We start from the raw sequence: 27,435 nt of genomic DNA on the forward strand, positions 1-27,435 counted from the left end.
AATAAAAGTAACAGCCACACATAAAGAAACAAGTCTTCGAACAATAACCGCGGGAACGAGACATTTTCCCGGGAACTCAGCTGCATTGTAAACTCATTCATCGCTCCGTGTTCGTGGTCAAGAGTACTGGACGTAGGATCCTGCAAGCTTAACATTCCTGACAGTTTTACTCCAAAGTTTTACAGTTGACAGATTACAAGATGTCAGAAACAGCAGGACCAAGCAGCTCGACAGCCGAAAGTGGTGAAGCAGGGTGAATAAAAACTCCACTTTGACTTTCCACTGTTTTTTTTTCATAAATGCATGCATGCACATGCATAGTCATGATAGGATTAGTAGTCATAAGATGTTAAACTTAAAGTACACACATGCACATGACAGTTGACAATGACATGTTAAGTTCAACTTCAAGAAGTTGATGAGTTACACTTTACAACTTACAATGTTACACATGACATGCATGACATGCATGATAATTTAATTGGATGATTGTTGATGTTGTCATAAAACTTACAGTGAAGTATTCATGTATTATTCAGATTTCCTTTTACAAATTAAGCGTAGGGCCTACTGCTAGCCGTCCAGTGCATATTTTGCACATGGTCCAATGCACACGCTTGCGGCTTGACGTCGCGTCGCGCACGTATACGCCGATGGATAATTTGTAAAAGGAAATCTGAATAATACTTGACACATGTCACATGAATGATGCACGTACAAAAACGTACATGTATGGCGACCAGATGACATGCATGCATTAGACTCGCTTGCCAGTCCTATATACGCCGTACCTATGTATATTGAGGACTGGCTTACGCCATTTTGGATGTCAATGGGAAATACACACTTAACGATTTGCGCCGTTAGAAACTTGGAAAAAAATCTTTAAAATTTCATCAATGTATATAAAAGTGGTACCAACCGTGATTGTGCTTGCTAATTTAAGACTCGGTTGAAACAAAATTAAGGATCGAAAGCATTTTAGTGTCCAAAAGGCAAAATTATCGTCAAAGTTCTGCGAAATCGGCACCCTTGCGAAGGGTTCAGAATTGAATCGAAGCGAAAATATCCGATCTTTGCGATCAAAAACACAAAATTACAACTTTCAACATACTATTGGCAGAAGACATTATTACCAAGCAGTATGGAATAGAAAATTTGACATCATTTTCTCAAAATATTGAAAAATTTGCTCACTAGACATCGAAAAAGTACGCAATCCAATTCCCGTTCAAACGCGTGGGAAACTGAAAGTGCGATAATCGTGACTAGCATGCATGTCGCTCCGACAACCATGCATGCAACTCAATAGCTCGAACTCAAAGCAGTCATGGACATGCAAATTGCATGTGTCTGATTTGATGTTTCATAGGTGCGAACAGCACCTCAGTCATGCATACCATACATGTGTATGAAACCTGGCCTTCAGTTGGTTTGTATTATTTAACAAATGTTGCTTTTCCACACTCACTATAAAATGGGTGATGGGGATGTGCAGCCACATTGACCCCCATTTTTCAACTCCTTCTTGCCCAATTTATTATACCCTTTTTTGTTTTCCTGTCACCAAAAGACCCCTTTTTTCAAAAATTTTGGAAAACATTTCTGATAAGGCCGTGTAAAATTAATATTTTGGTTCTCGTCCCCTCTCCTCCTCAATTTCTGGGATTTGTCAGATTTTTTTTGATTTTTTAGATTTTTCAATTTTTTAGACTTAGGAATGATTTATGAAATCTTCATACATATAAATAAGTTTATTAGAGAACAAGCATCACTTCCAAGTCTTTTTGTGGTACTCTAGGGGGTTTATCCCTCAGAATCTCACATTTGAAAAAAAAAAAAAAGGCCTCATTGTATCCACGAGAACAGAAGAAAAACACCCCAAACCACCCCCAACGCTAAAAATACATTGAAAAAAAAAAACAAAAAAAAACACCTCCTCCCTCATCAATTCATGAAAATCCTCTGGGCGAGAACCAAAACATTTTATACGGCCTAATCTCCGACTGAATGACCCCATTTTTTCATCAAATTTTTTATTATATCTTGACCCGCTGAATGACACCCTTTTTTGGTCAGATTTCCCCCAGTCTCACAAAATCATGAAATGACCCTATTTTTGGACCTTCCCACTGAAAGACTCCCCTTTCTGTTTTGGTGTCTATGGTCTAGGCTGTTACCGAAGACCCCTACTTTCGAACTGCTGTCCGCAAATTCCAGTCACTTCAAAAGTTGAGTGCACCCCGGCCCTATGCCGCATTTTGTTGATACATGTAAGATTAAGAATGCAGTGTTTGGTACGGTACCATATTTTAATTGTAACTGATGTAAACTGATATTTAATTCTTTGTAGAGTTGATGTCATCGTGGAAGCAGCCAAACTCCTGGGCTTAGGAAGGCGCCACCTGTTGGTGGGGGATGCACCCGCTGCGGTACAATCACTACAGGAAGCCTGTGGTTTATTGTAAGTACGAAAAATTGATGACATTACGTCATTGGGCAGGAAAAACCTATGTGTCATTGGCCCTGAACATGTTTAAAGCAAAATCTTATGTGTAACCTGTTGGCAGTTTTGTTTTAAACATGTTCAGGGGCCACAGCACAGGTTTTTACTGAACAACAACAAATAAAAAATTATTTAAAAAAAAAGCTATCAATGTAAATTAAATAATTATGAAAATAAAAAATCATTAAAAAAAAAGTGAATAGTTTCTAATCCCTGCCTGCATTGTTTTTTTGCTGCTGCATGAAAAGATGGGTTTTCTTTGGGGTGTTTGCAAAAAACAATAACAAAGACAAAATTTTCACTGTCAGTACCTTACCTAGTCTCATTTGCAGAGTCCAGTTCCCTATATATTGCGCGAGTCGTGGCCATACTGAAAATAGGATGCGGAACAGACTATATGCTTGAGTTTGGGGATTTTAACGAAACTAGCAGGCTGACTACCTCTTTTACCCCAGGTGATGGTTGTCTGCATGGCAATGGTGAACAACCAAAAGCTTAGACATACAAAATTTGAGTTTAAAGGCCCATTTTGTGATCCCATCGTAAGTGCAACAAAATTTTCATTATGAAAAACGTTACGGACGTTACATTTGACATAAAATGTAACGTCCGTAACACTAAATTAACAGTGTAGGACGATACAGGAGTATTAATTTCAAACTTGCTTTCCATGTTTACATAGAATGGAGTCAGGGCTTGCTCAATATAGTTAACAGAAAAAAATAAAAAACAGAACTGAATGGAGATTTAAGGATATGTACCATCTGTCAAAATGGCAGGCACTTTCGCGTAACGTCCGTAACGCTCGCTTCTAATTGTTGTAGCTAATTAACTAAGAAAGCCAAAACAAAATTGCTTCATTATATTGAACATTAGAGTGTGTACTAGTAGCATACAAAGAAATAAAATGTTATCCTAACAGCAAACGTGTGTGCTATTCACTTAAAAGTTGCAAGTTGCATGTATCTGTAACGTCCGTAACGGTGGAATTGGCCTAAAGTTGTACATTTTGATTTGATTTGATTTTTTTTAAATCTTTTTTATGTCGACACACTGTCGAGTGTCGACGTTGGTATACGAATTATGTCGACATTAAAAAACGGTGCCAACGACAGCACTAACGTCCATACTAGCACCTCAATCTAGTAAATATCTAAAACAATTGTTTTGATCAGAGCAACTCAGTATGGCGAGATGGGCGATGAACTGGGCGAGGCATACTTCCATTACGGCTCAGCACTGCTCGAATTAGGCCGCATGGAGACTGGAGTACTTGGCAATGCTTTGGACGGAGTCCCTGATGCCGCAACAGATGACTCTGATGAAGAGGGTGGTGAAGAGCGAGTAGAAAGTCCTGACAAAGTTGAAGGTAAGATCATATTTGTCAGTGTATTTGTTTCATTTTTTTAAAGAGGATGCTAGGATCATGAAACACTACTTTAAGCTCTGCCATTCTCTCGAAATGTATACATGGTCATTTGTACATGTATGAAGAATTATGTTGAAAAATCACAATGTTAAACATTATGTTTGGATGAATCCATTCCGAATGTGTGAAAATATTGCATCCAAAAGCCAAAACATGATGGTACAATTATTATTTTTTCTTGGCCTTTAAACAAAATCTTATTTAAGAAGTTGGGTAATTTATTAGCCATCCATAGACCATTTGTGTACAATTTTATGTCAATATGTGGTTCTCAAATGTTGTAAATTGCTATGACTTGACATGATCTCCATTCATTCCCAACTAACAAAACAATTTCAGAGACTGAGAAAAAAGAGGTGAAAAAGGCAGTAGATGAGGCCCTGGATACGCTCACTGAAGATGCAAAAAAAGATGCTGACCAGAAGAAAGATGGTGAACAAGGCGACAAAAAAGACAATGAAGAGGAGCAAATGGATACTGATAAGTCAAAAGACGGCGAGAAAGATGATCGTAAAGACAAAAAAGGAGGGTGATGCGGAGAAGATGGATGCGGAAAGTGGTCAAGTCGAGAAGAAAGAAGTAGTGGATGATAAGACCAAGGAGGAAGCCAAGAAAGATGATGCCCAAAGTGGTCAAGATGAGAAGAAAGAAGTGGTGGATGATAAGGTCAAGGAGGAAGCCAAGAAAGATGATGCTGCGGAGAAGATGGATGCCGAAAGTGGTCAAGACGAGAAGAAAGAAATAGTTGATAAGGCCAAGGAGGAAACCAAGAAAGATGATCAAAGTAAACAGACAGAAGAAAAAGACAAAGACTCAAAGGCTGTGAAAGGTATCACTAGCACTGGTGTTCACTTTATGGCAGTCGTTATGTTTCTATGGCAACAGGAAGTTGTTTCACAGCTTCCATCATGGCGCACATTATTCATATGTTGAATTTGATATCAACTGATTGTTCTCAGGGTCTATTGTTATTGCAATGTTCTATAATTGACCTAACAAGCACTTGGGTGTATAAATGTTTATTTTGTTCTTATTTTCATTTTATACATTTCATTATGTAGTATTTCATTTGTTCTGTGTACCGGTACTATAGAACAATTATTTAATTTGTGTACATCGTGGAACATACTCTTTGCGTGGCTGTGCATAGTAAGCTGTTGTACGCAGATAACCTTGCATTTTTGGACGTGTTGAGTAGCGTTGTACACTTGTGTATTAGCATGATTAGTCGCGGAGTAACAAGCGTAGTTGAATGTTCCACTATGTACCGGTACACAAATTAAATAATTTGTCTAAAATGCTGGTTTCATACTTTCCTGCCGATATATATCAATCACTCCACCACTTTGCCCAAAGTGGCAGATCGCTAGGAGCTGAATTCAAGTCAACTGGGGAGCGACGTCACTCTGATATGCCCAACATGTATGGGAGAACAGAAAACAATTTTTGGCAGTGCTGAGCAGCAACATTGGCTTTCATATTCATGCTGCTCAGATGTGTGCCGCTCCGCTTGCAGAAAAATACAAGCGGCATGATGAAGTGCCACGCTGCTCAGTGACAAGCGGCAGAAAGTATGAAACTGAATAAGTTGCATGTGTATGTATGTATGCACTAAAATACATTGGTGATTAAATTAATACATGTAATTAGATATTGCATATTTAGTTGATGTTACTAACTTGTTTCACATTGTTCATAATGTAAGGACCGTTCACAAACACTTGTAAGGGGGGCCTGATGCAAAAAAAATTCATCGCGAAAAGTTTTTGGGGCCCCCTTTACAGACCTCAAAAATTTCAGGGCCCCCTTTTTGACATGAAAATTATGGGTCAACCCAAAAGCATATAAACTTAATTTTTCCAGGAAAAGTGGTCATTTTTTACAGGGTCAAAAAATGTTCAGGGCCCCCTTTTTGCATCAGGCCCCCCCTAACAAGTGTTTGTGAACGGTCCCTAAAGTTGAAACAATTGGCTTAACTATAGCGAAAATAATATTTTCTCGATCATGAGAGCTCAATAGGCACGCAATGACAATTGCGTCGGCGTGCAACGCCTACCACACACACTTTGGGTACGGTAGCGCTGCATTTCCTGTACGTGCACAATCGATCGCGCTATTGTGTCATTCCACTAACTTGCGACATTACGCAGTGCACACAGTACATTCATACTCTCATGATCGAGAAACTATTATTTTAGCTATAGAAAATACCACATCGACACATCGAAAACCTCCTATGTGTCATTGACCCCTGAACATGTTTAAAGCAAAACCTCCTATAGATGTAACCTGTTGGTAGTTTTGTTTTAAACATGTTCAGGGGCCAAAAGCATGACATGAAGTCTATAAATTTTTCTGCATCATCATAATCAGGGCTCGAAAAAGTGGGGAATTGGGGAATCTCATTACCGGGAAATATCCATGGCTCGCGGGAAATCAGAGCTGCAGCAAAAAAAATAATAATAATAAAAAATAAGCTTACCCAAAAAATTGGGAAAAACGATAGTCATTGAACAGGCAGAACTTACAAATTATATTACCCATACTTTCACTTTTAAACATTTTTGTTGTACCAGTAATCTATCTCAATGAAAAGTAAAAACTTTATCAAAATAGTTACGTTATTGTAGTAAATATTTATACGGTAAAGTCCCAATATAATCATCACACATCGGCGTGCGCGCCGGCCGTTCGTGTACACAGGAAGCCAGTCAGCCAGCACTAGCACATGTTTTCATCTATAAATAGTAAGTATATGCAGGAATGAAAGGTATTCTACTCATTGAACCATCACGTAGCGCTTACGCTGCCGTGCGGAGTGGGATTTGAGTCATTCCTTTATAGTACATTAGTAGCTTATATTATAATATTTATTGTTCCCGATGCAAAACTTTGGTGCCCGTCCTTTCGTGGATTTATGTATTGCTATAGGCCTAATGCTAAGATTGAAAACCGTGAATACCAGCTAAATTTCAGTCATGTGATTGAGTTTTGAAATATAATGTGGATGGCGCGTTAAAACAAAAATGGCACCAAATAAACCTATACCAAGATCAAAGCAGCAGCAGTCAACGAAATGCGGACATTGCTGTGTGACAATCCGCCGGGATCGCCTTACGGAGCATACAAAACAATTCCACGCTGGGCAGCCAGTAAAGGATGGCATTGGCCAGAAAACCCAAAGTGTACTTCATATGTTTAAATGCGCTAAGCTTCCCGCGGGAACAGACACCAGCATGAATGCATGACTCAATTCGAGCCTAATTCGGGTTTCTGAAATTCTGGGAAATCCCCGTATATTTAGCGTCGTCACTGACCGAGGCGCCTTGCATTTAAGATAGGAAACCCCAACATATTCGCACGTGGCGTGGTGGGTCTAAGTTCAGCGCCGGTAGCCAGGGATGAACGACTGGCGCTGTGTGATGATTATGGAGGGCATTAATCTAATCATAATTAGCGAGCATATGTCATTCATCGGATCTCTACTTCCTTCATGATCGAATCAGAAACATTTTTGCACAATGCACTTAATCGTGATCCATTTCTTAGGATATTAAAAGAGAAAGACCAAAAGAAACGTAAGTTTGTTGTATTTTTATTCAACCGTTGGTACATTTGTATAGTTTGTAACGTTGGATACACGTTTATATATGCTGGAGTCTACTACCATTCCACTTATCACTTCTCGCACACAGTTCAGCTACAGCTGTTCTCCGCGGCAAGTCGGCAACTGAATTTAATACACCCCCGATCCCATGCTGTGACCAGTGTAGTTCGGGTGCAGTACTTGGTTTTGCCAATTTTGTAATGCCTCAACTCGCGGGATATCTTGTAAAATCAGAATCACATTCCCGGGAAATAAACATTTTTTCGAGCCCTGATCTAATCATGAGCGGGAAGATAATTTAGATGGTGACATGATTGAGACACTCAACAAAATTTACTTGTACAAGTACTTTGAAAAGGGGCACTTGGGAAGTTGCCACTTGAAAAAGTCTTGTAGGGGGCACTTATAAAGGGAGGGTGCTAGCTGTTAATTACATGTAGGTCAAATATGATAGATTATCTGATACAAAAAAACCCTGTTTTTACAGGCTCCACCGACCCAGATTTTGCTTTACGTATGGGGGATTTTTTTTAGTTTGCTAACTTAATATAAAATTGGACGTTTTGTGGCCAAAATTTATGTTTGCAAAAATATTTTGCCAGATTTTTCAAGTTTGGCAGAGTGGTGATATTTTAGTTTACAATCAAATAAGAAAAAAATTCAGACTGACAATTAAACCCTACAAATGTTTGTCCATGCACGGTCCACCTGTAAAACAGGTTTTTTATTGTCACCTGCTTGTAAAGGTGTCTATGTTAACATTGTTTCATTACATTTCATTCCAAACCAGTAACTTTATTTTCAATTTTCAACCTTAAAATGCTTCATTTTATTTTTCAAATATTTATTTTGTTCTTATTTTCAGTTTAAATACATTTCACTAATTCTTTAATATTGTTGTTCATTTGTTTTGTATACAATATCGGTGTCCAAATACATTTAATTATACCGGTATTGCATATTTGATGCAAGTTAATGTTACTAACTTTATTGTGTGACAAGTTTTGGCAGATATATTTTCAATAAATATTATTGCTACAAACAACTGTTTGGAGAACAAATGTGTGCATACTCCACTTGGACTTGATCCCTGGTGATAAGTACATAATTTTTAAGTACCGGTACCGGTACTCTGGTTATGTGGATTTTCGAAGGTCCTTTCATGTTATATATAGAATGTTCGAACCAAGGTTTACCATTTGTATCCTTCCAGATGAGGGAGCTGGTCCAAGTACAGGTGATGATGACAAGAAGACAGATGACAAGGCAGAAGGTAGTGAGGACAAGGAGGAGGGAGACACAGCAGAAGAGGAGGAAGGAGACACAGCAGAGGAAGGCACAGCCGATGAGGGAGAAGATGCAGAGAAAGAGGTAAGGATTTCGGGTACCATTATCGAATAGGGTGCAACTTGCTAGACTTGGGTCCAGTCCTAGTTTAGGGTTGGGGTAGGGCAGTCTTGTAATAAGAATAGTAGAGTTGCACCCTATTTGGCAATTGCTCTGAATTTCAAGTCCTCTAGGTAATTTGGCTATTCCAGTTGAAATCTGTACACCCCCTATGGAAGAAATGACTTTAATCTCTCGCTCAGGGGGTATAGATGCCAAATGGAGTCGCCTATTTAGGTAACCCCATGTAAAAGTTACACTCCCTCTGGAAGATTAAGGTCATGTCTTCCACAGGGGGTGTATGGATATCAAAGGGAATAGCCCATAGGTTCATGCCAGGTTTCATGTGAAAGATTTGTAGATGAGGTGATGTGATGTCTAACAGCTAGGCAGTGAGCAACCTTGAGAGCATGTGATTAAAAAACAACACTTTCACCGAATCAGATTGTTGAATAAGGCTATTAAACGAGTGGTCATATGGTGTTGCCTAAAAGCTGTAGAGAAAGTTGCCAACCTGGAAAATGTCAATTTTTTTCTGGAAAAATGTTGAAAATCAGCTTTTTTGAAGTACAAATTCACAAAAGTTCCACTTTGTTGGGTTAAAACATTTGAAGGAAAAATTCACTACTGGTCCACTTTTTTAGCGTACTTTTCATTGAATAACACGATCGCACAAACTATATGACCGAACCTTGACCTTGCCTAGCAAGGATTGTGTGATTGGACAATTCTCAAAAGCTGTGTTTGCACCGTAAGCACTTCTTTGCATATTACGCTTGACACAAATACCTGTGCATACCCAAGTTGGTTCTCATGATCGAGAATTAGATATTTTGCCTACAGTATGGTGTGCAGGCTATTCCAGAATTATTCCCTAAAACAACTTGCTGAAACAGAAATGAAATTAAATGAGTTTTGCCTCAAAGCCACTACATGTATATTTCACTACTATTGTGTTTTTTCTTCCTACTAGGGAGAGGGAGATGATATTCCCAATTTCCAGCTCTGTTGGGAGATTTTAGAGTTGGCCAGAGTTATCTTTAGCAGGTATGTAAATTTGTTTTCTCGAGCAAGAACATTTTCAGGGAAAATCTGATATCAAGATGCCGCAGGCTGAAATGCCACAGGCCAAGCACTCTTCCTTGACTGAGTGCTTCACGTTTATCATACCCCTGTGATTGGTTTGTGATTACTGAATGCAGTGTCCGAAATAAGGAAAATATGGAGGTTATCCGGAGGATAACTTGGGCATAAATTCTGCTTGTCCTCAATACATTTTGGTTGTCCCCAAAATGCGTCATCACAAACGGCAACCCATGGCCCATGAAGCTTTCTATATTTATATTACTCTACCATCTCATAATAATAGATAAGAGTGACCTCGCTAGGGTAGTAATGAAAGCGTCTCCTTTGGTTGTATTTGCCGTAGAAGTGATGATGTAATCGGAAATACTAATTAGGAAAATCATTTAGCTACATATTGATACCAAAATGAATTCAAAATCACGAGTAAAAGTTGAGTTCTTGGAGTTTATATCTCCCCTACCCCTTAATTTTGTGCTATTTTTGGCGATTATACGTCCATACATAAAATGACCTTTTAAAAAAAAAGTGATACCACAATTTGAGTCCACTACCTACCTAGCAGTGATCTAGAGGGTCCATACTAACTACCTATGGTGTCAAACCTTGTATGTAGTGGAGGGTGAACGAAGTCATTTTTTTGAGGTTGCTGCTCCTGTACTATTTAGTAGAAGTTATGGAATTTCAACTTTTAAATTTTGATTTTGCAGGAAAGACGACAAGGAGTACAAACTGAAAGTATCACAGGTGCATCTCAAACTAGGGGAGCTTGGCTTGGAAACGGAGCAGTATTCACAGAGTATTGACGACTTCACACATTGTCTCAATATACAAAGAGAACACTTGGATGCAGAGAGCAGACTCTTAGCTGAAACGTATCCTTGATTTGATTTATAATATTCTTTCTTAAAATTTGTACTGGGGACTCTTGGGTGTGTATTTTTTAATTTGAACATTGGGACAGGAAAACAAAGTCGTCGTTGGGCAGGAAAACCTCCTATATACGTGTCATTTGCCCCTGAACTGAAAAAGCAAAACCTCATGGCAGTTTTATTTTAAACATGTTCAGGGGCCAAAAGTACATGAGATTTTTCCTGCCCACTTGCAAAAAAAAAAGATTAAAAAAAATGGTACAAATAAAGCATGTTCACAATTCCCAGCATTGTGCAGAACTAGAACTGTCAGTAGAACATTTGTAATTTGTGGTGTGGTTTTTAAGGGATCTAGAATGAGCGTTTATGGCGTTTCTACAGTATTTTTTGTGGGACATGAGAGCACCTCGGACGTATCGAATTGTATTCTGAATACGAAGCATGTCTTTCTGATATCAAATAATTTTCATTTTTTTGAAATTCACGATATAATACAAATTATATGACAAATTATTAAAATTTGATATTTTTCAAATTTTTGATATATAACAGTCCTCGAAATAAATTTTATAAATCTAATGATATATTCTTAAAGTGTATGTAGCTGGGAGGAAAAGCCAACGGTCAATTGAAAATGTTGACCTTTTATATTGAAGATATGGATTTTTTTCCCAAAAAGACCCATTTTTTTTGGTGTTTTGGTAAAAAAAATCCATATCTTCAATACGAAAGGTCAAAATTTTCAATTGATCGTCTGCTTTTTATCCCACCTACAAACACTTTAAGTATAAAGTATAAAGTACTGTTAAATATCAAAAATATCAATTTTTAATGATTTGCCATAAATTGTGTATTGCATTGCTAATTTCAAAAATCAAAATTATTTGATATCAGAAGGACATTCTTCGATTCAGAATGCAATTCGATATGTCTGATGTGCTCTAATGTCCCACAATAAATACTGTCCAAACGTTCATACCCCTTCCCTTAAGACAATTCTATTGCCTTGCTTAGGAGAGCCAACTCCTACATGTTTTCCTTAACCAAGTACTTCAACAGACAATACAACTTGGGTCTTGCTTGTGGTTTTGACAAAAAATTCTCAGATGCAATCGAGGTGAGTAGACTTGCATCTTAAGAGTGCTTTTCTTTCCTCTCTCTGTGGTTGAGGCTGCCAAATTAAAAATATGTGACCCAATCTGATCTACTCAGGCCAAAGTTTGCAATTTTTAAAATTGAGTTACTACCATATTACTAACTTGCTCAGTACTTACATGTACTGATGTCGAATCCCTAGGTCTCTTGAATACTTGGTGACAAAGTTCTGAACCTTTATGTCCATTTTATGTTTTTCTCCTAACTTTTTGCCTAACTTTCATTATTGCTGACTTAGCCTAAATGGACTAGATCTGGTCACATATTAAACATAAGATGCTTGAGACCCGTTGATCGCCTTGTTTCAAACTGTACTGTTCAAGGTCTGTTGAACCAAATTTAACATGGAAAACAATTGACTTTATACTTGGCAAAGTTAAGGAACCAGCATAATACCATATATTTTGTCTGTTTTTATTATCCAGAACTTTGAAGGAGCCAAGAAAGTGATTGAAAATAGAATAGCAAAACTTGAGAAGAGCGTAAAGGACAATGAAGGAACCGGCAAAGGGAAAGGTAAGATTGCCAGTTTGTTTGGCATCAGGCCAAATGCTTCCCCCAGTTGGACATATATGCCCCTCCCCTTCCCTCTATGCTGGCCACTGACATTTTATATTTTTACGTCTTTTTAGCCTGTTTTTGACAATTTTCATCATAACTCCCTCCCCCTAAATGTGTCTTTCCCCTCCCCTGAATGTTTCTATCCCTCTCCCTGAAAGTTTCTTTCTCCTACCTCTGAAAGTTTCTTTCCCCTCCCCCTGAACGTTTCCCCTCCCCCCCCACTTTCTTTCCCTCCCTTCCCCTTCCCTCCCAGTTTCTTTCCCCTCCCCTTCCCAGTTTCTTTCCCCTCCCCTTCCCAGTTTCTTTCCCCTCCCTTTCCTAGTTTCTTTTCCCTCCCCTTCCCAGTTTCTTTCTCCTCCCACTCAGTTTCTTTTCCCTCACCCTCCCAGTTTCTTTTCTCTCACCCTAAAAGTTTCTTTCTCTTCCCCCTCCCCTGTAAAAATCCTAGCAAGCCACTGACCAGGCCTGCTACATGTACCTGCCTTATACCTGCAATGTACAAAAGCATGCAGAGAGAAATCTGAGAATAGTGTACACCCTGTGGATTGGTGTGCTGCCATAATTGCAATTGAATCAGAAAAGCCACACCTCGACTTTATACATTGATTTGCTTCAAGTTTGGTTGTGATGTCAATGCTTTTTTATGGCTTATTTCACAATATGTATGGCTGTGTTCATTCTATTGAAATTTGTTTGTTCAACCTGAAGAAACGGATTATAAAGTTGAGTATCATATATTTTGCATTACAGAGAAGGCTGATGCAGAAGACCCATTAGTAAAGGACCAAAAAGAAATTGCAGAACTACAAGATTTATTACCTGAAATAACAGCAAAGGTAGGTATCAGGATAAAGTTTATTTGTGTGTCACGATAAAGTTGCTTATAGTCACAATAAATTTGCTTGATAATTTCGGAGCGTGGTGGCACAGCGGTACGGGCTCTGTCTTGCACTCGGTGGATTGTGATTTAGAACCCTGGTGGTTCCATCGAGTTGTGCTCTTGGGCTAGGAGCTTTACCTTGCTTGCCGTGCTCTACCAAGGTGTGAAATGGGGAGCTGTTATGAATATTGTCCATGTCCATTCCACTCAAAGGTATATGAGCATGCCTTGGGCATTGTATGGCAGCTGACATATTCTAACAATAGTGGAATAAAGCACTTGTGAAAGGCGCTGTATAAATACCAACATTTTTTAATTTCAATCATAATAAATTGTAAACTTGGCTGGAAAAAGTAGCACACAAAGCTTTCTCCTGGGAAGTTTTGGAAACTGTTGCAATTGTTTGGGAGTTTTGGCTCATTATTCTCAGGAAATTTTGTGAAGACATTTTCTATCTCAAGATAAATAAGATATTGAACAGTGAGTTAAATGTATGGGCTTACAGAATATCAAATGAAATATTGTGTATGTCATGATACATTGAGAAAATAAAAAAAATATGCAGCATCTAATTTCAAATGCAGATAACAGGTTTTGCACTGCTAAAGAATATTCCATGAAATGAAGAGTAGATTCGATTTTGATGTGTTGACTTTATGCACTTTTAACTATCTCCTGTCTTGGCAATAAAGAGAATTTGTATGTATTTGTATAATGTATATGCGTTTACTTGTTAATTTGTTTGTTTTTTATCTGTAATGTTTAGCTTGAAGATGCCAAAGACATGAAGAAGAGTGCTGAAGATGCTGCCAGTCAAGCCATTGCTGCTGCAGCTGCTGAATTTGTGAGTATTTTGCTGTATTTGCATGAAATACATTGTATTGTTTTATCCATGATTGTTCATAAACCGATTGAATGATTCACTTAATTGAATGTAGAAATTACTGGGTGTGATTCACGTTCCAAACACAGTTGTTGTCTGTTTCTGTTTTACTTGGTTACACAGGCATTCCACACAATATTAGTCAACATGCAATTTACTAAAATAATACAGTAAGGTAATGAAGATTAAGGATACGATACACGATTTAGCGACAAGTGACTCATTTCGGAATGCGATCATGAATTTTGAAGAAGAAAAAAAGTTCCCACAGGCTTCGAGGGGACTCAAACCAACGATTCCACGCGTCGTTGATTATCAGTCCCGGTCTTTACCGCTCTGCCACCGAGGCAGATGAACGGAAGAGTGTAATAGTAAAACATAAATCTCAAAATGCTATCTTTAGCCTTTTGTTTACATTAAAATGACGCAAGATAGATTGGCCGTTTTATGTATAAATAGCACGAACATTTGGAAAAGGGCTCAAACAAATAATAAAGACTGATACGATGATGAAATTGCATAAGTCGGGGAATATCTGCGTCGCAATGTTTTGTTTTGATTTTAGAAATTTGACCTTAAAATTTACGACGTTAAGACATTATCATTCGAAATCAACAAAAGATATTTCAGCAGTATATGGCAAAATTCTTTCTCTAGAGTGTTTTAGACATGTATGTGAAATAGCTTCATCAATGATTCGCTGCATAATGGTAAAAACAGCCTTGACCTGAAAAAGGGCGAGAGGTGCCATATTTACGGATTCAGGCTAAATTCAAAATTTGTATAAAACATTTGGTTTTTGATCGATTACAAAAATTCATTTTTGTCATTAAAAGAAATTGTATCTGGCGTGAATTACACTACAATTTTTATTCCAAGGGCTCTTTGATTTCTTTAAATATTTTTTTATAATGATAAGAGTGAATCCCCTGGCCCTCTATAATTACGCACAAAAGACCGCCTCCCCTTACGGCGACACAACAATGAACATTAACAATTAAGGCAGCTACAGACTCATCAACATAAAATATCTGCTACAACATATCTAGGTTATTTAATCTATTCCCTTTCTATTTCCAGTAATGTTTGTTCTGTTACGTACGTAGAATATCTGGTAGAAATTTATTAGCGATTTCACACAAACATTTGTTAGTGGAAATTGTTACTGGAAATAGAATGGGAATAGATTAAATAATGTAAATATTGTTTATCAAACATTCTACGTCCACTAAGAAGTCTGCTCTTTTATATCTACCCCCAGCTTGCAATGAGAGTGGATGTTTTTGTAATGTATTTCATATTACACATATTGATTTACATGTCTGTTATTAACATATATTTTGATTTTGTTTCCGCAGGGTCTTGGTCCAGGAGCATCCTCATCGTCCACATCAGCATTCGGCGCATCCTCATCCTCAGCGTCAACCTCAGAACCAGCAAAACCTGTAAGTAACAACCTGTATAAAGGGATGGAAGTATTCAGGATAAACTGTAGAAATATACAGATATCCAGGTTTTCCTCCATCTATTTCTAGATTTTTTCTGTTGACACCTGCTTGCATCCTTGTATTAAATGGTTAAGCTTATCTGTAAATCGAGTTTTTATGAAACTTTGTCCCCATATCAAAATGACGAATACTAAAAAATACAAAAGTGCCAAGAGTAGGACAATGTTATTTTACTGCAAAAGATGATAGTTGAATAAATATTGGATGGAGGATGGGTACAAGAGTATTTGTCCATTAGGCTTCCTCTAGTATTAAATTGTGTGCATTGACTCAAAAGTGGTGCCTCTGTACATCAGGGTAGAGTAGAGTAGGACAATGTTATTTTACTGCAAAAGATGATAGTTGAATAAATATTGGATGGAGGATGGGTACAAGAGTATTTGTCCATTGGGCTTCCTCTAGTATTAAATTGTGTGCATTAATATTACGTAGACAATGGTAGGTTTTAACTGGTCTGCCAGTGGGGGCTTCATTAAGTAGACAATGGTAGGTTTTAACTGGTCTGCAAGTGAGAACTGGGTGTGTGGGCATGACACTCCCAAGCTTTCGTCCTAAAGACCTGTTACTGTCAGGATACTTTTTTTTATCCTAATTGAGTAAACTAGAAGTGACTTAATGAAGACAGTGTTTTTACTTTTTTGTGTTTTCTCTTGCATCCCTCATTGGATATCATGCTCCCATTTCTCTGATAAACTCCAGTTTTACCTCTGATTTTGGATTTTTCTTTTCTTGTTCTGTAGATTCAAGTACGAAGAAAGGTGAGTGAAACAGATATCAATGTTATTATCAAACTAATACTAATATAAATTTTGCGATATGTCACTGCAACATTTTAAAATAAATGTTTGAATTCTTCTGTGGTGATGCTATGCGTCGAGTGTACACAAGTTTGAATGCAGAATTGCAAACCATGCTGAATGGCTGATCAGTGGACATGGCAACAAGATAGGTCATTGGCGCGTTGACTTAGCCTCTTCTACACGATCAATAATCACCAGTGCGTACCTAAACCATGGAAGAATTAAACAATTTACTTTAACAAAGTGCAAGGTCCCTTAAGCTTACCTGCAATATTCATGCATACCATTGCAATATGTGTAATAAGCTGATATACATAGCACACTGACTTGGGCTTGAGTTTTGATGATAAGGTGTAGATAAGCTGCCCTGGTGATTAAGAACCATACGTTTTTAGCAGCATTATTGGGTGTTATGAATCACACTTCTAATGATTTTTGAGCCTATTCACCTTTTGCACGGATCCGCCATCTTGGTACCAAAATGAGGTTCTCCCTGCAAACGCATGCGCAAAATGTGCATTTTTGTGTGTCTCGCTTTTCTAGCAATGCGTCAGAAGGCTTTTGCAACACGTACCCGCACACACATGCAATTGGTGAATAGCAGAGGAGAGCTCTGTTGCTCATCTTAAAAACTCAAGCCCTGATAAATAAAAACAAGACTGTTACAAAGGTGATGTTTTTGTAAGTATGGATCACAACATTTCGGATAACCTCACTGGGAATAAGTTAACCACAGTGGCCATCTTCAGGGACTGTCTTTTGAAATGAGGTAGAGATCTGAAACGCTGCTCTTAAGTTACTATGGAATGATTCAAAAGAGCGGTTTAGACCCATGATAAAGACAAAATAATGATCACAATATACACTGAAAGCAGCTACAAATCGCTCTACTTACTTAAAAGACTGTCCCTGCAGCTTGGTACATCTTGGTCGACCTCGATCAATCCAAATTGCAAATTAATCTAAGAAAGATAACACAGAGTTGTAAATATTAAGGAAATGGCACTATAAAAATACAGGGGACGATAACTCCTGCTGTAGCCTACCTATTCCCCAGAAGAGCCCCCATAACTCCTTGAATAAGTTCATCAGGACTGTTATATATCAACTTGCCATATTTGTTGCACAATATGAAAATGCCCAAATTTTTTGAATATACAGTGCTAAACTTCCCTCCCCTGCTGCGCATACATATTTTCAGGTGTCACTGACCATATACTATCAGACTCATAAAAGTTCTAAATTTTTAAGTTCAACAAAACATTTATTGCCATTAGCAATTTTAAATTAAATGTGACATAAAAATAATAAGCTGTTAGCAAAAAGAAATAATTTGGATGTAAAAAGAAAAAGATACAATTTGAAAAGAATATTGACCCATATGCCATTGTTTCTGCTCAGCAGAGAAAGCCTGAAGAAGAGGCTAGTAGTGAGAGCAGCAAAGATGTTGACTCCACGGAAACGGACGCCAAACGAAGCAAACCAGACGAATCAGGGGATGCACCCAAGGCTGCACAAAACGGACATGCTGCCACGGTAAATGGGCATGGTGCTATGAATGGGCATGCTAGTATGAATGGACATGATATATCCCCAGAAAAACAGGTGACAAATTGATTGATTTTAGTGTTTTCGTCATGATATGCACCTGTCACCGTTTCCATGACAACGTTCAGCACCAGTTTTTGAAGTTGTTCACCTGTTTGTTCAATTCTGCATTTCATTTTAACTGGCATATTGACCTCATGAACTTTTTTGGTTTTGGTCAATTTGAAACTCATTTTATCATCTTGGATTTTGAAGTTAAACAAAACATTTCTTGCCATTAGCAATTTTAAATGCGTTTTAACAAGTGACAAAATGTAGCTTGGATATTTTTAGTGCTGGGTGGTAATCTTGCATATTCAGCAATTTGTTGCCAAACTTGACGAAATTCATGACTGATTCATTAAAACTGCTATTTTCTGCTTCTGAGTGGTGGGCTTCAGTACTAAAATTTCAGCTGAGTGGTGGGCTCCAAAACTTGGGAGTGGTGGACTCTGTCTCCCACTGTAGCTACAACACTGCCCCCTTTAATGTTTAGAAGTTGCATATTACCTATTAAATATCATGCATTCTCGCTATTGGTTGTCATAACTTTCTCATACTGCAATATAATATGCCATGATTTGATCCACTCAAGCCAAACGTTTGAAATTACTTTACAAACAATAGAAAATATTAAAAGGAGAGTAAATAGGTTTTCTAGCAATGCAAAATAGAATGATAACTATATTGTATAAACTACCATCATTTGGCCTTAGCAGGGCCGATCATGTTGCATATCATTTTTATTTCTTCATCAACTAGAATTGACTAATCCAATCCCACCTGCACATGCATTGAGCTATTCCAGTTGAAATACATACACCCCCTATGGAAAACATGGCCTTATTCTCATGCACAAGGGTGTAGATTTCAAATGGGAGTCGTCCATTCAGTTAATCCCATTTGATATTCACACTCCATGTGGGGGAGATAAAGTTGTGTCTTGTCTTCCATAGGGGGTATATGAAATTAACTGGAATAGCTTAATGAGTTTACAAGGATTAAAATTGAATCTCAAAAAACTGGCGCACCATCTGCACAGTACATGAAGTTGTAAAGAATCGGATGATTCCATATTCATTCTTTGCAAGAATCAAATTAGACTCCTGCAAACAAATTGAACCCCAGTTTCAGAATCACTTCAGAATTCATGCCTAACATTTATAATCGGGCAATTAATTGTGGTGGTTACATTTTCACTATTAATATTTCTGCTGCCTTTCAAATGCTTGCTGATATGTGGGATGCAGCTGGGCTCATGTTGCTCTATTATACTCTTCTTGCTGCAAATAAAGACATACTAATCACTTACTATAATTTGGATCACCTCAAGTTCGGAAGTGACGCACGTGCGTATATTGCTCGCCGCAGTATCGAATTGTGCGCGTATTGATGAACGCGCTAAGTGTACATGCACACCTACAGGGGCAGTTTGTCTGTGCGTTTGCTACAAAACCAAATTATAATAACATGCTTTGCACAATAAATACCATAATCCTAAAAGTTGCATTCAGTGATATCCAGGAAATATCAGAATGAGTTTCTGCAAGAATAAGGACAACTTTCACATTAATAGCATTTGTTAAGTTTACATTTTGCATCAAGGTTAAATATAATCTTACCTTTTACATCAATAGATTTTATTCTGTCAAACAATGTTTATGTTGTTCAAAATTTTTTTGCTAAAACTAGTAATTTTCCATGGATATCCTGTTATATACTTTAACATATGCACTTTCATCAAGCTTATTATCTTATTGGCAAATGTTGCAAATATAAAATTGCTATGCAATGTTCTTGGCGAGTTGGTAACGTCAGTGCACACATTTCAAAATGTTCAAGAGAGGCTGATGAAGAGATGGCAAGCACAGCACAGCTGCGTTGGTGCATTGACATCGCCAAGAAGAAAAAAGTCATTTGGCCTAATCATCAGAGCATCTTTGCTTCATTAGAAAAGATCACCTATCATTATTTTGTAAAGCAAGCAGGTATCAAATTTGACCACATTTCTTATTTTTGTCTGTTTCACTCTTCTTATGTGTTTGTCGTTGTTTAACAGGAAGCCAAACCAAAAACAGTAGAGAAGAAAATAAACGGAGATGCTGCACCAGCTGCTGCCATGGAAACGGCCTGAAATCACTTGAAATAAACACTCCTATTCAAACAAAAAATAACCAAAAAACAACTTGTTAACAAAAACTGCCAGGGATGTATAGAACCATTCAATACAGGGATTTTTGTAGATATATTTCTGGTATTTTGTGATAATCCCATTGACCTGTATGTAGTATTAATTTGCCATGTCCTTGATAACTATACAAGAGCATTTGTGACCCATCGCATCGAAACACTGCAGTTGTCGTAAGCCGTTGTTTTAAAGATGAAAATGAAAATCATATGAAAGGAATTCGTCATATTTCGCTCATAAAATCAGATATGCCTATAGCCGACACCAGTGTCATTTTTGACAACTGCTTCGTTTCCATGTGATGTGTCACATTTGTAGACGGATTTGAAAAATGAATGGGTAAAAGACGAGTTGGAAAAAATTTTGCCCTACCGTGACAAAATGGCATAATGGGCTATTGCAGTCGAATTCCATACACCCCCAATAGATAATGATCTGAATCTCCTACACAGGGGGTGTGGATTGCAAATGGGGTTGAATCTGAATGGGTGACTGTTTGTAATCTACACCCTCTGTGTGGGAGATTAAGGTCATGTCTTCTATAGAGGTGTATGGATTTTTAACTGGAATAGCCTACTAGACATTTTCAACTGTAGATGGGTTCAAACTGTTGGTGTGTACTTATCTACTTTATAACATCTGAAATATCCCAATTTAAACTGAGCTTATAATTGTTTGCATGCACTTTACAAGTCATTGAAATTAAGAGTTTTTCGTCCATTACATTAAAATTTAGGTTTTTTTGCAGATTTTATTAAAAACCTCTTACAAAGAAACTTTGAAATCTGCACTAACAAAGGAATATGAACAAATTTCTATTCCTGAAATGGACTCGTCCAGTTAAAACCCATACACCCTTTATGGGAGGCATGGTGGCACAGGGGATGGATATTTAAAATGGAGTTGTCCGTTCAGGTAACCCCATTTGAAATTCATGCTCCCTGTGTACGTGTGGAGGTCATGTCTTGATTGTCTTCCATGGGGTGTGTATAACAAATTTCGACTGGAATAGCCCAATGTCTGTAAATGTGGAGTAACTGAATTGAGGACAAACTTGGATGGAATTGAGGACAAACTTGCCAGGCAGGTTAATGGTTATTTTTGTACATGTATCTGTAAATACTCCAATATTGACAAATCAATTGAAAATACGATAGTCGTGAAAAGTTGTATAATTCGTGGAACCAAGTTTTGCAAAATGTGATGAAGAAATTTAATTTGAAAAGTGATAGTCTATTCAAATCTGTTAGATGTTTATGAAAATTTATTTAAAAGTCTTGGAACAAAATATATGTTTATTTTATGAAGGGGGAAAAAGGGAGGGTTTAAAACTGGGAGAATCCTCCACCAAAGGTACATGTCAATTCAGTTGACCTTTTCGGTAAATCCCATAAGCCTTTCCGAGTCCATAAGCCTCTGCAAGTACACCCGAGATGTCGTCATTTGACATCTCGCCAATCTGCGCCATTTAGTGAACATAGTTACTGTGCATTGCAAGTGACGAGGCTTGTGGGATTTACCGAAAGGGTCAAGTAAAAGAACAAGATATTGAGCATCAAATCATTTTAACTTGGACCATTGTGCTAACCATGTACTGTAAAGGTGGAAATTCTCACACTACATTTATTTTCATATTCCAAATGAAAATAACAATGTAAATATATTCCTTTTGTGTATAGGTCAATATAAGGAAATTACAAGTCGCAATAAAAAATCAAGGGAAACCGTTCAAAATTGACCGAGTGAGAAATTAATCATTTGCATGAAAATTTCCACTTTTACAGGACTTGTTAAAAACAAGTGATACTGATAAAACAATATCTCAAGAACTTGGCACTGCATGCCCTTTGCAATATTGACCCTTTGCACGGTCATCTGAAAATGAGGTCAATAAAATTAATCAAAATAATGTTCTATAGTTTTAAGCATAAAACATTTTTACATGGTTTGCAAACATTGTTACCGCGCACTGTGAAGTGTACAATAACGATATGCGCATCAGCGTGATGGGGATCGAAACGCAAAGGCTAATGAGATTTAGCGTAAAGGTGGATTGAACATTATAAAGCAAGTTTTTAGATGATTGTAACTTGCCAGGGTGCCTAGTTGTAAGGGTGCGGAGTGCCAATTTCTTCAGTTTAAAAAAAATTGCTTTCCCCTCAAGCCTAAGGAGCACTGTCCATGAAGGTAGTAGAGAAGGAGTGAGCTCGAGTTAAGCTCATTACGCAAATCCTATTGTAAACACAATAGAGACAGATGTACCTTTGATCTAATGATCATCGCCGATAATTTCTGGAATGACTCCGTCTCATGGGGGTTCATATTTAGTAACAAGTAAATCACGTATGCGCAAAACATGTATTATGGATGCGCATACATTTACTTAGCTGTTGAACTTGAATATTCATATTTCATTTAATATATGATGTTTTTTACGATTAATATGTTGAAACACGTTGTTCCAGAATGTTTCTAAACAGTTTATTATGGAATGGTACAGTTCACACACATTTTAAGGACGGGTAAAATTGTTTTAACAACTGTTTTAAAAATACGAAGATCTTATTAAAACAAATTGCGCATTGTTAAGTTGAGGAATTCTCCCATCAAACGAGATGTATCTCAGTGTTGCCCGGTACTGCCCGGTTGGTCCGATTTTATTTGTTTACCCAAAACTTTAACAATTGTTCCTCCCCCGTGGTTTCAAAATAACCCGCGTCCTGAGCCCTCTTTTAATCTAGGCAATGAAAGAGATGTAAAGCATAATGTGTATCATTTTCATCAAGTTAGAATGACTTATGCTGTTTCAGCATATTTATAGCGCACACAAGTGTGCGACGATGCATGTATACAACACACAAAATTATAAGTGATAATCGCGTTACATAATCAAAACGTTGATCTCGAAACCTCAAAGGGCGGCAATTATGATTGTACAATAGAATGCGTGCGAGCTTTCTCCTTCTCTACTACCTCCATGCACTGTCCAAATACTTTTGTAAACCCCAAGTTTGGTAGTGATGGCAATGCTTTTTCACGGTTGAGCTGTAAGCGAGTATGTGCATGTGTATGCTTTGCAAGCTTAAATTTACATGCATGATTCGAAACTGGGACCAGCGAAATACGCACCTAGATCACTACCAAACTTGAGGTACAAACCAAAGACAGTTTAATCAATGAATAAGTAATTGTACTCCCAAATCCCGATTAGGCCACTAGTTTGTTGGACTAGTTCGAAGCTGAATAATGGTTATGCATTTGATCATTGAATGTGATATTGTGGTGGAGACCTCCAGATATATTTTGTTATTACTGTTTTGTTTATAAATTGTGTTGCTTTCAGTTGAAAACAAAATGACAACCATTGTCTATATCCATAAAACCATGTTTTGTAATCTTTATTTACACATTTTGGTGTTTTGGAATAAAAAGGAAAAATATTTAAGCATAATATTTGACTGTTCATGTTCTTTCATTTTTGAGTACAGCATTTGTAACCCACTCAGCTAGAAACATGGAGTATTGGACATTAGGCGATGAAAAAACACATCCTGTTCTGCAGGCCCGAGCGACCCAGATTTTGGACAAATTGGGGAAATTTTTTGTATACAAATGAATGCCGACCCAAATGTAGAAAATTTCGGGAACAAAATTTTTTATTTTTTTTATTTTCCCAAATTGCAAAATATTTACAGATTTTGGTGGGTTTTTTTGGGTCATTTCAAAGAAAAAAAGCCAGACTGACCGATCCTACTTAAAAGGTCTGTCCACCCGTAGAACAGGTGGTTTTTTTTTCGTCGCCTTAAATTACTGGGGTAAATAAGCTTTAAAATTGCATGTATTCTTTTGGACATATGCTGCAATTTACAAAGTTATTTCAGTGGGTGATGCAATTCTGGGAAATCCTCCCATCCCAATTACACCTTGATGAAAAGTACTGTAAAAGTAGAAATTTTCGCGAGGAATTTATTTTCGCGAATTTCGCGAGTGGACATAAAATCGCTAAAATAAAAACTGGCGAAAATAACCTTTTGCATTAGGTTTCTATTGTATCAATATCAAAACCGTGAAATTTAATTCTCACGCAATTGACAAAATCTTCAAAATCGCGAAAATATCTTCTCGCGAAAATATTGACTTTTACAGTAAATTGAGCAATCTTGTTGAGCAAGTACCAAGTTGTCGGTACCATGTGTTGCATTTAATCTCTCCCAAAAAGTCAAACAAATCGAGGGATTGACCTGAAGCTGTAAATGTGGTCCTCTTACCCTCGAGGCCGTTTTTAATACATGGATAGCGGGCGGTAACCAAAAAAGTGAAACCACTTGGCTGCCATATTTTCACCTCAAATTTCACCTCCCTGGTGTGTAAAAAAACAAAAGGTATACATTAAAATTGAAAGTAAAATTTGAAAGTAAAAATTAGTTCAAATCATCCTCCAGAAGACATGCAAATGCATGGTGTACAAAAGAATCAATACCACGAACGGACCTACCATATTGGCGAGGGGAAAAAGCCATAGTCAGTGGTTTCAATCGGCGACTATCCTATTACGTGCAAGCCCACTACCCATGTATAGAGGCCAGGGTTTTTTACTATAAACCAGTGAAGCTATTGCATTGTTGAAGCTATTGCACATGCTCAAAAAACCTCCAGAGAAAGAATGGGACCATATATTATCGAAAAATGTTTTGATTTTGAATGATGTCATCAGTCTTAAATTTTCAAATTCCACCCCCCCATGAAAGGTCAAAATGTTCAAATGATGTCGCAGTGGCAGCAGAAGCATTAAAATTTAGGTAGGGTCAGGGGACAGGGGATGAGCATATTTGCCGGTTTTACGGGGACTATTTCAATTTCAGACTATATTTAACCCCCAAATGAAGGTGTTTTGCTACTTAGGGGGTCCTGACCCCATGCCACCTCCAACGTCACCTATGGATGGTCGGCTTTTCCTTCCAAGTTACATACACTTTAAATACATATCATTAGTTTACTTTGAGCACTGTTATGCGTCATAAATATCAAATTTTTTTATAATACATTTGCCATAAAATATCGGGACATTCCTCGTATTTAGAATGGCATTTGTGTCTGTGCTCTTTGGTCTCACAAAAAATAATGTGCAGACATCGATCACTATCTGATCCCTTAAGGCTAAAAGAAAATTGTGTGGTGGTCTTCGTCAGACCGACCCTAAACTAGAAAACTGTACAAAAGTGTTAGATCCAAATTTTGGAAATTCCATTAAGGTTTTTTTCTTTCAAAATTATTACATTCTGTTTATAAAAGTTTCTTCACACTTATAAAACTTTTTAAATTTAAATTTAAAACATGAATGAAGTGGTAAACAGTAGAGAAATATCTCAATTCACACCTATTTGGGCTAATAATTAAGCTAATAAGGGCAATACATGTTTTGGCTTTTTTTTAAAAACTTTGACCAACCAACCCGAGGATCTGTGGACAATCAAACATTTTTTCTTTGGTCATAAACCTCAAGTGAACAAAAATGAATCATGACAAATCTTAATTTCTGATTGCTTTTATTGTATTTACACATCATACATAAATAATTTAAATTCACACACAAACTCATAATGGAACATTCCAACTAAGAGTGTGATAACCACCAAAGAGGTTACATTACAAGAGTACCAGCTCCAATCTTTGCAACTTTGCATGTAAGGGAAAATGGTGTACTTCTGGATTATTTTCTCATATCCCAACAAAATTTGATGTTGTTGCGCTAATATCAGACCTGCCAACTGTCCCTCATTTTGAGGGACTGTCCCTCATTTTGAGGGACTGTCCCTCATTTGGGGTTTTCCAAAGTGAAAAAGAAGGACAGTCCTGCTTTCTGAAGCAAAAAAAGTTAACTCAATCTATTCGCTATTTGCACGGTTCCGCCATTATGCACTATGTGCGGGGAGAGCCTCGAACTGGCAGCATACATGAAAGGAAGAATTATGTAACCTTACACAGAACGTTATGACTAGTTCAATTCCCATTCATGTATGCTGCCAGTTCGAGGCTCTCCCATTATAGTGCATAATGGCGAACTGCAAGTATAGCTAATACAAATTACTCCTCAGATTGCACAATCTCTGAAATTTTCAGTGATGGCAAATTTAAATGTAAGAACAGCAGAAAATGATGCAAATTTCACTTTTTTTGATAGAGTATTCTTAATAAATTTAGACCTGCAAAACCTTCTGAATTCTGAAAGTATTGCACACCTCAAGTCTTTGAATTTGTCGGTACCTGGTTTGTGTACATGTACAAGGTTTGGCCTCCATGTCCCTCTTTCTGACTTCGGTAGGTTGGCAGTTAGTTTACCAACTGTACCCAAGTTATAGCATTACATGTACAAATCCTTGTACGGGTCATGCTTTACAATATAAGTTGTCATCCAATTTCGGACTATAAAATGCCAGCAGTACACTTTTTTGACCCCATTCATAACAATACAATATGGTGCATTTATATGGAGTCTGCACTCTCCTAGTTTAATCTCTTTGGTGATAAAACTGATATTTTATCATCAACAAAATTTGCCCAAACTAAAAAGGCACAAAAAGGTATTGATTGAAGCAAGTGCACTTCAAAATAATGCAGTCTTATGTTGGGGAAAAAAATAACAGTGCAAACAAACATGTTCTATTACATTAGGGATGAAATAAAAACTTGATCGACCCCGGTTCTGGGTGGTTCCGTCCGGTTGGAGCCGGTTTCTATTGTTCTAAACAATGCCGGTAAAATTTGATCTCATCTCTTAAGAATTTCAATGTAGGGAGATGAACATCTCCACTCTTGATTCTAAAGTAGTTACTGGTCTTGCATTATCACTGATGGCTAGAGCTGGGGACATTGTGAGCATAGTCCCTTGTGACATTAGTGCCAATCCAGCTTCAAATGTGTGTGGGGAAAGGGGGGAACAATCGACCTGAATTGTCAAAAAGTGGCTGAAAAGAACAAACAAGGCGGTTC

At 37.5% G+C, this 27,435-nt stretch overlaps 1 protein-coding gene across 5 annotated transcripts; it reads left to right on the plus strand.

Annotated features, from left to right (window-relative positions):
* The first annotated feature begins 38 nt into the window (after positions 1-38).
* Positions 39-22,183, plus strand: LOC140141098 (protein HGV2-like). Of its 5 annotated transcripts, none has more exons than XM_072162876.1 (14): positions 39-253; positions 2,354-2,464; positions 3,682-3,875; positions 8,756-8,913; positions 9,902-9,975; positions 10,722-10,886; positions 11,943-12,000; positions 12,464-12,554; positions 13,350-13,435; positions 14,246-14,323; positions 15,721-15,807; positions 16,611-16,628; positions 18,072-18,275; positions 20,317-22,183. In XM_072162876.1, the coding sequence occupies exons 1-14, from the start codon at positions 201-203 to the stop codon at positions 20,389-20,391; spliced, it is 1,452 nt and encodes a 483-aa protein (XP_072018977.1). In that variant the 5' UTR covers positions 39-200; the 3' UTR covers positions 20,392-22,183. The 5 variants fall into 5 exon arrangements, with proteins under 5 accessions (XP_072018977.1, XP_072018979.1, XP_072018978.1 ...); XM_072162878.1 differs by having other exon boundaries at positions 40-253; positions 18,072-18,206; XM_072162877.1 differs by having other exon boundaries at positions 40-253; positions 18,075-18,275.
* The last annotated feature ends 5,252 nt before the right edge of the window (positions 22,184-27,435 follow it).

This window comes from Amphiura filiformis, chromosome 19 (assembly GCF_039555335.1).
Source record: "Amphiura filiformis chromosome 19, Afil_fr2py, whole genome shotgun sequence".
NCBI classification, from domain to species: domain Eukaryota; kingdom Metazoa; phylum Echinodermata; class Ophiuroidea; order Amphilepidida; family Amphiuridae; genus Amphiura; species Amphiura filiformis.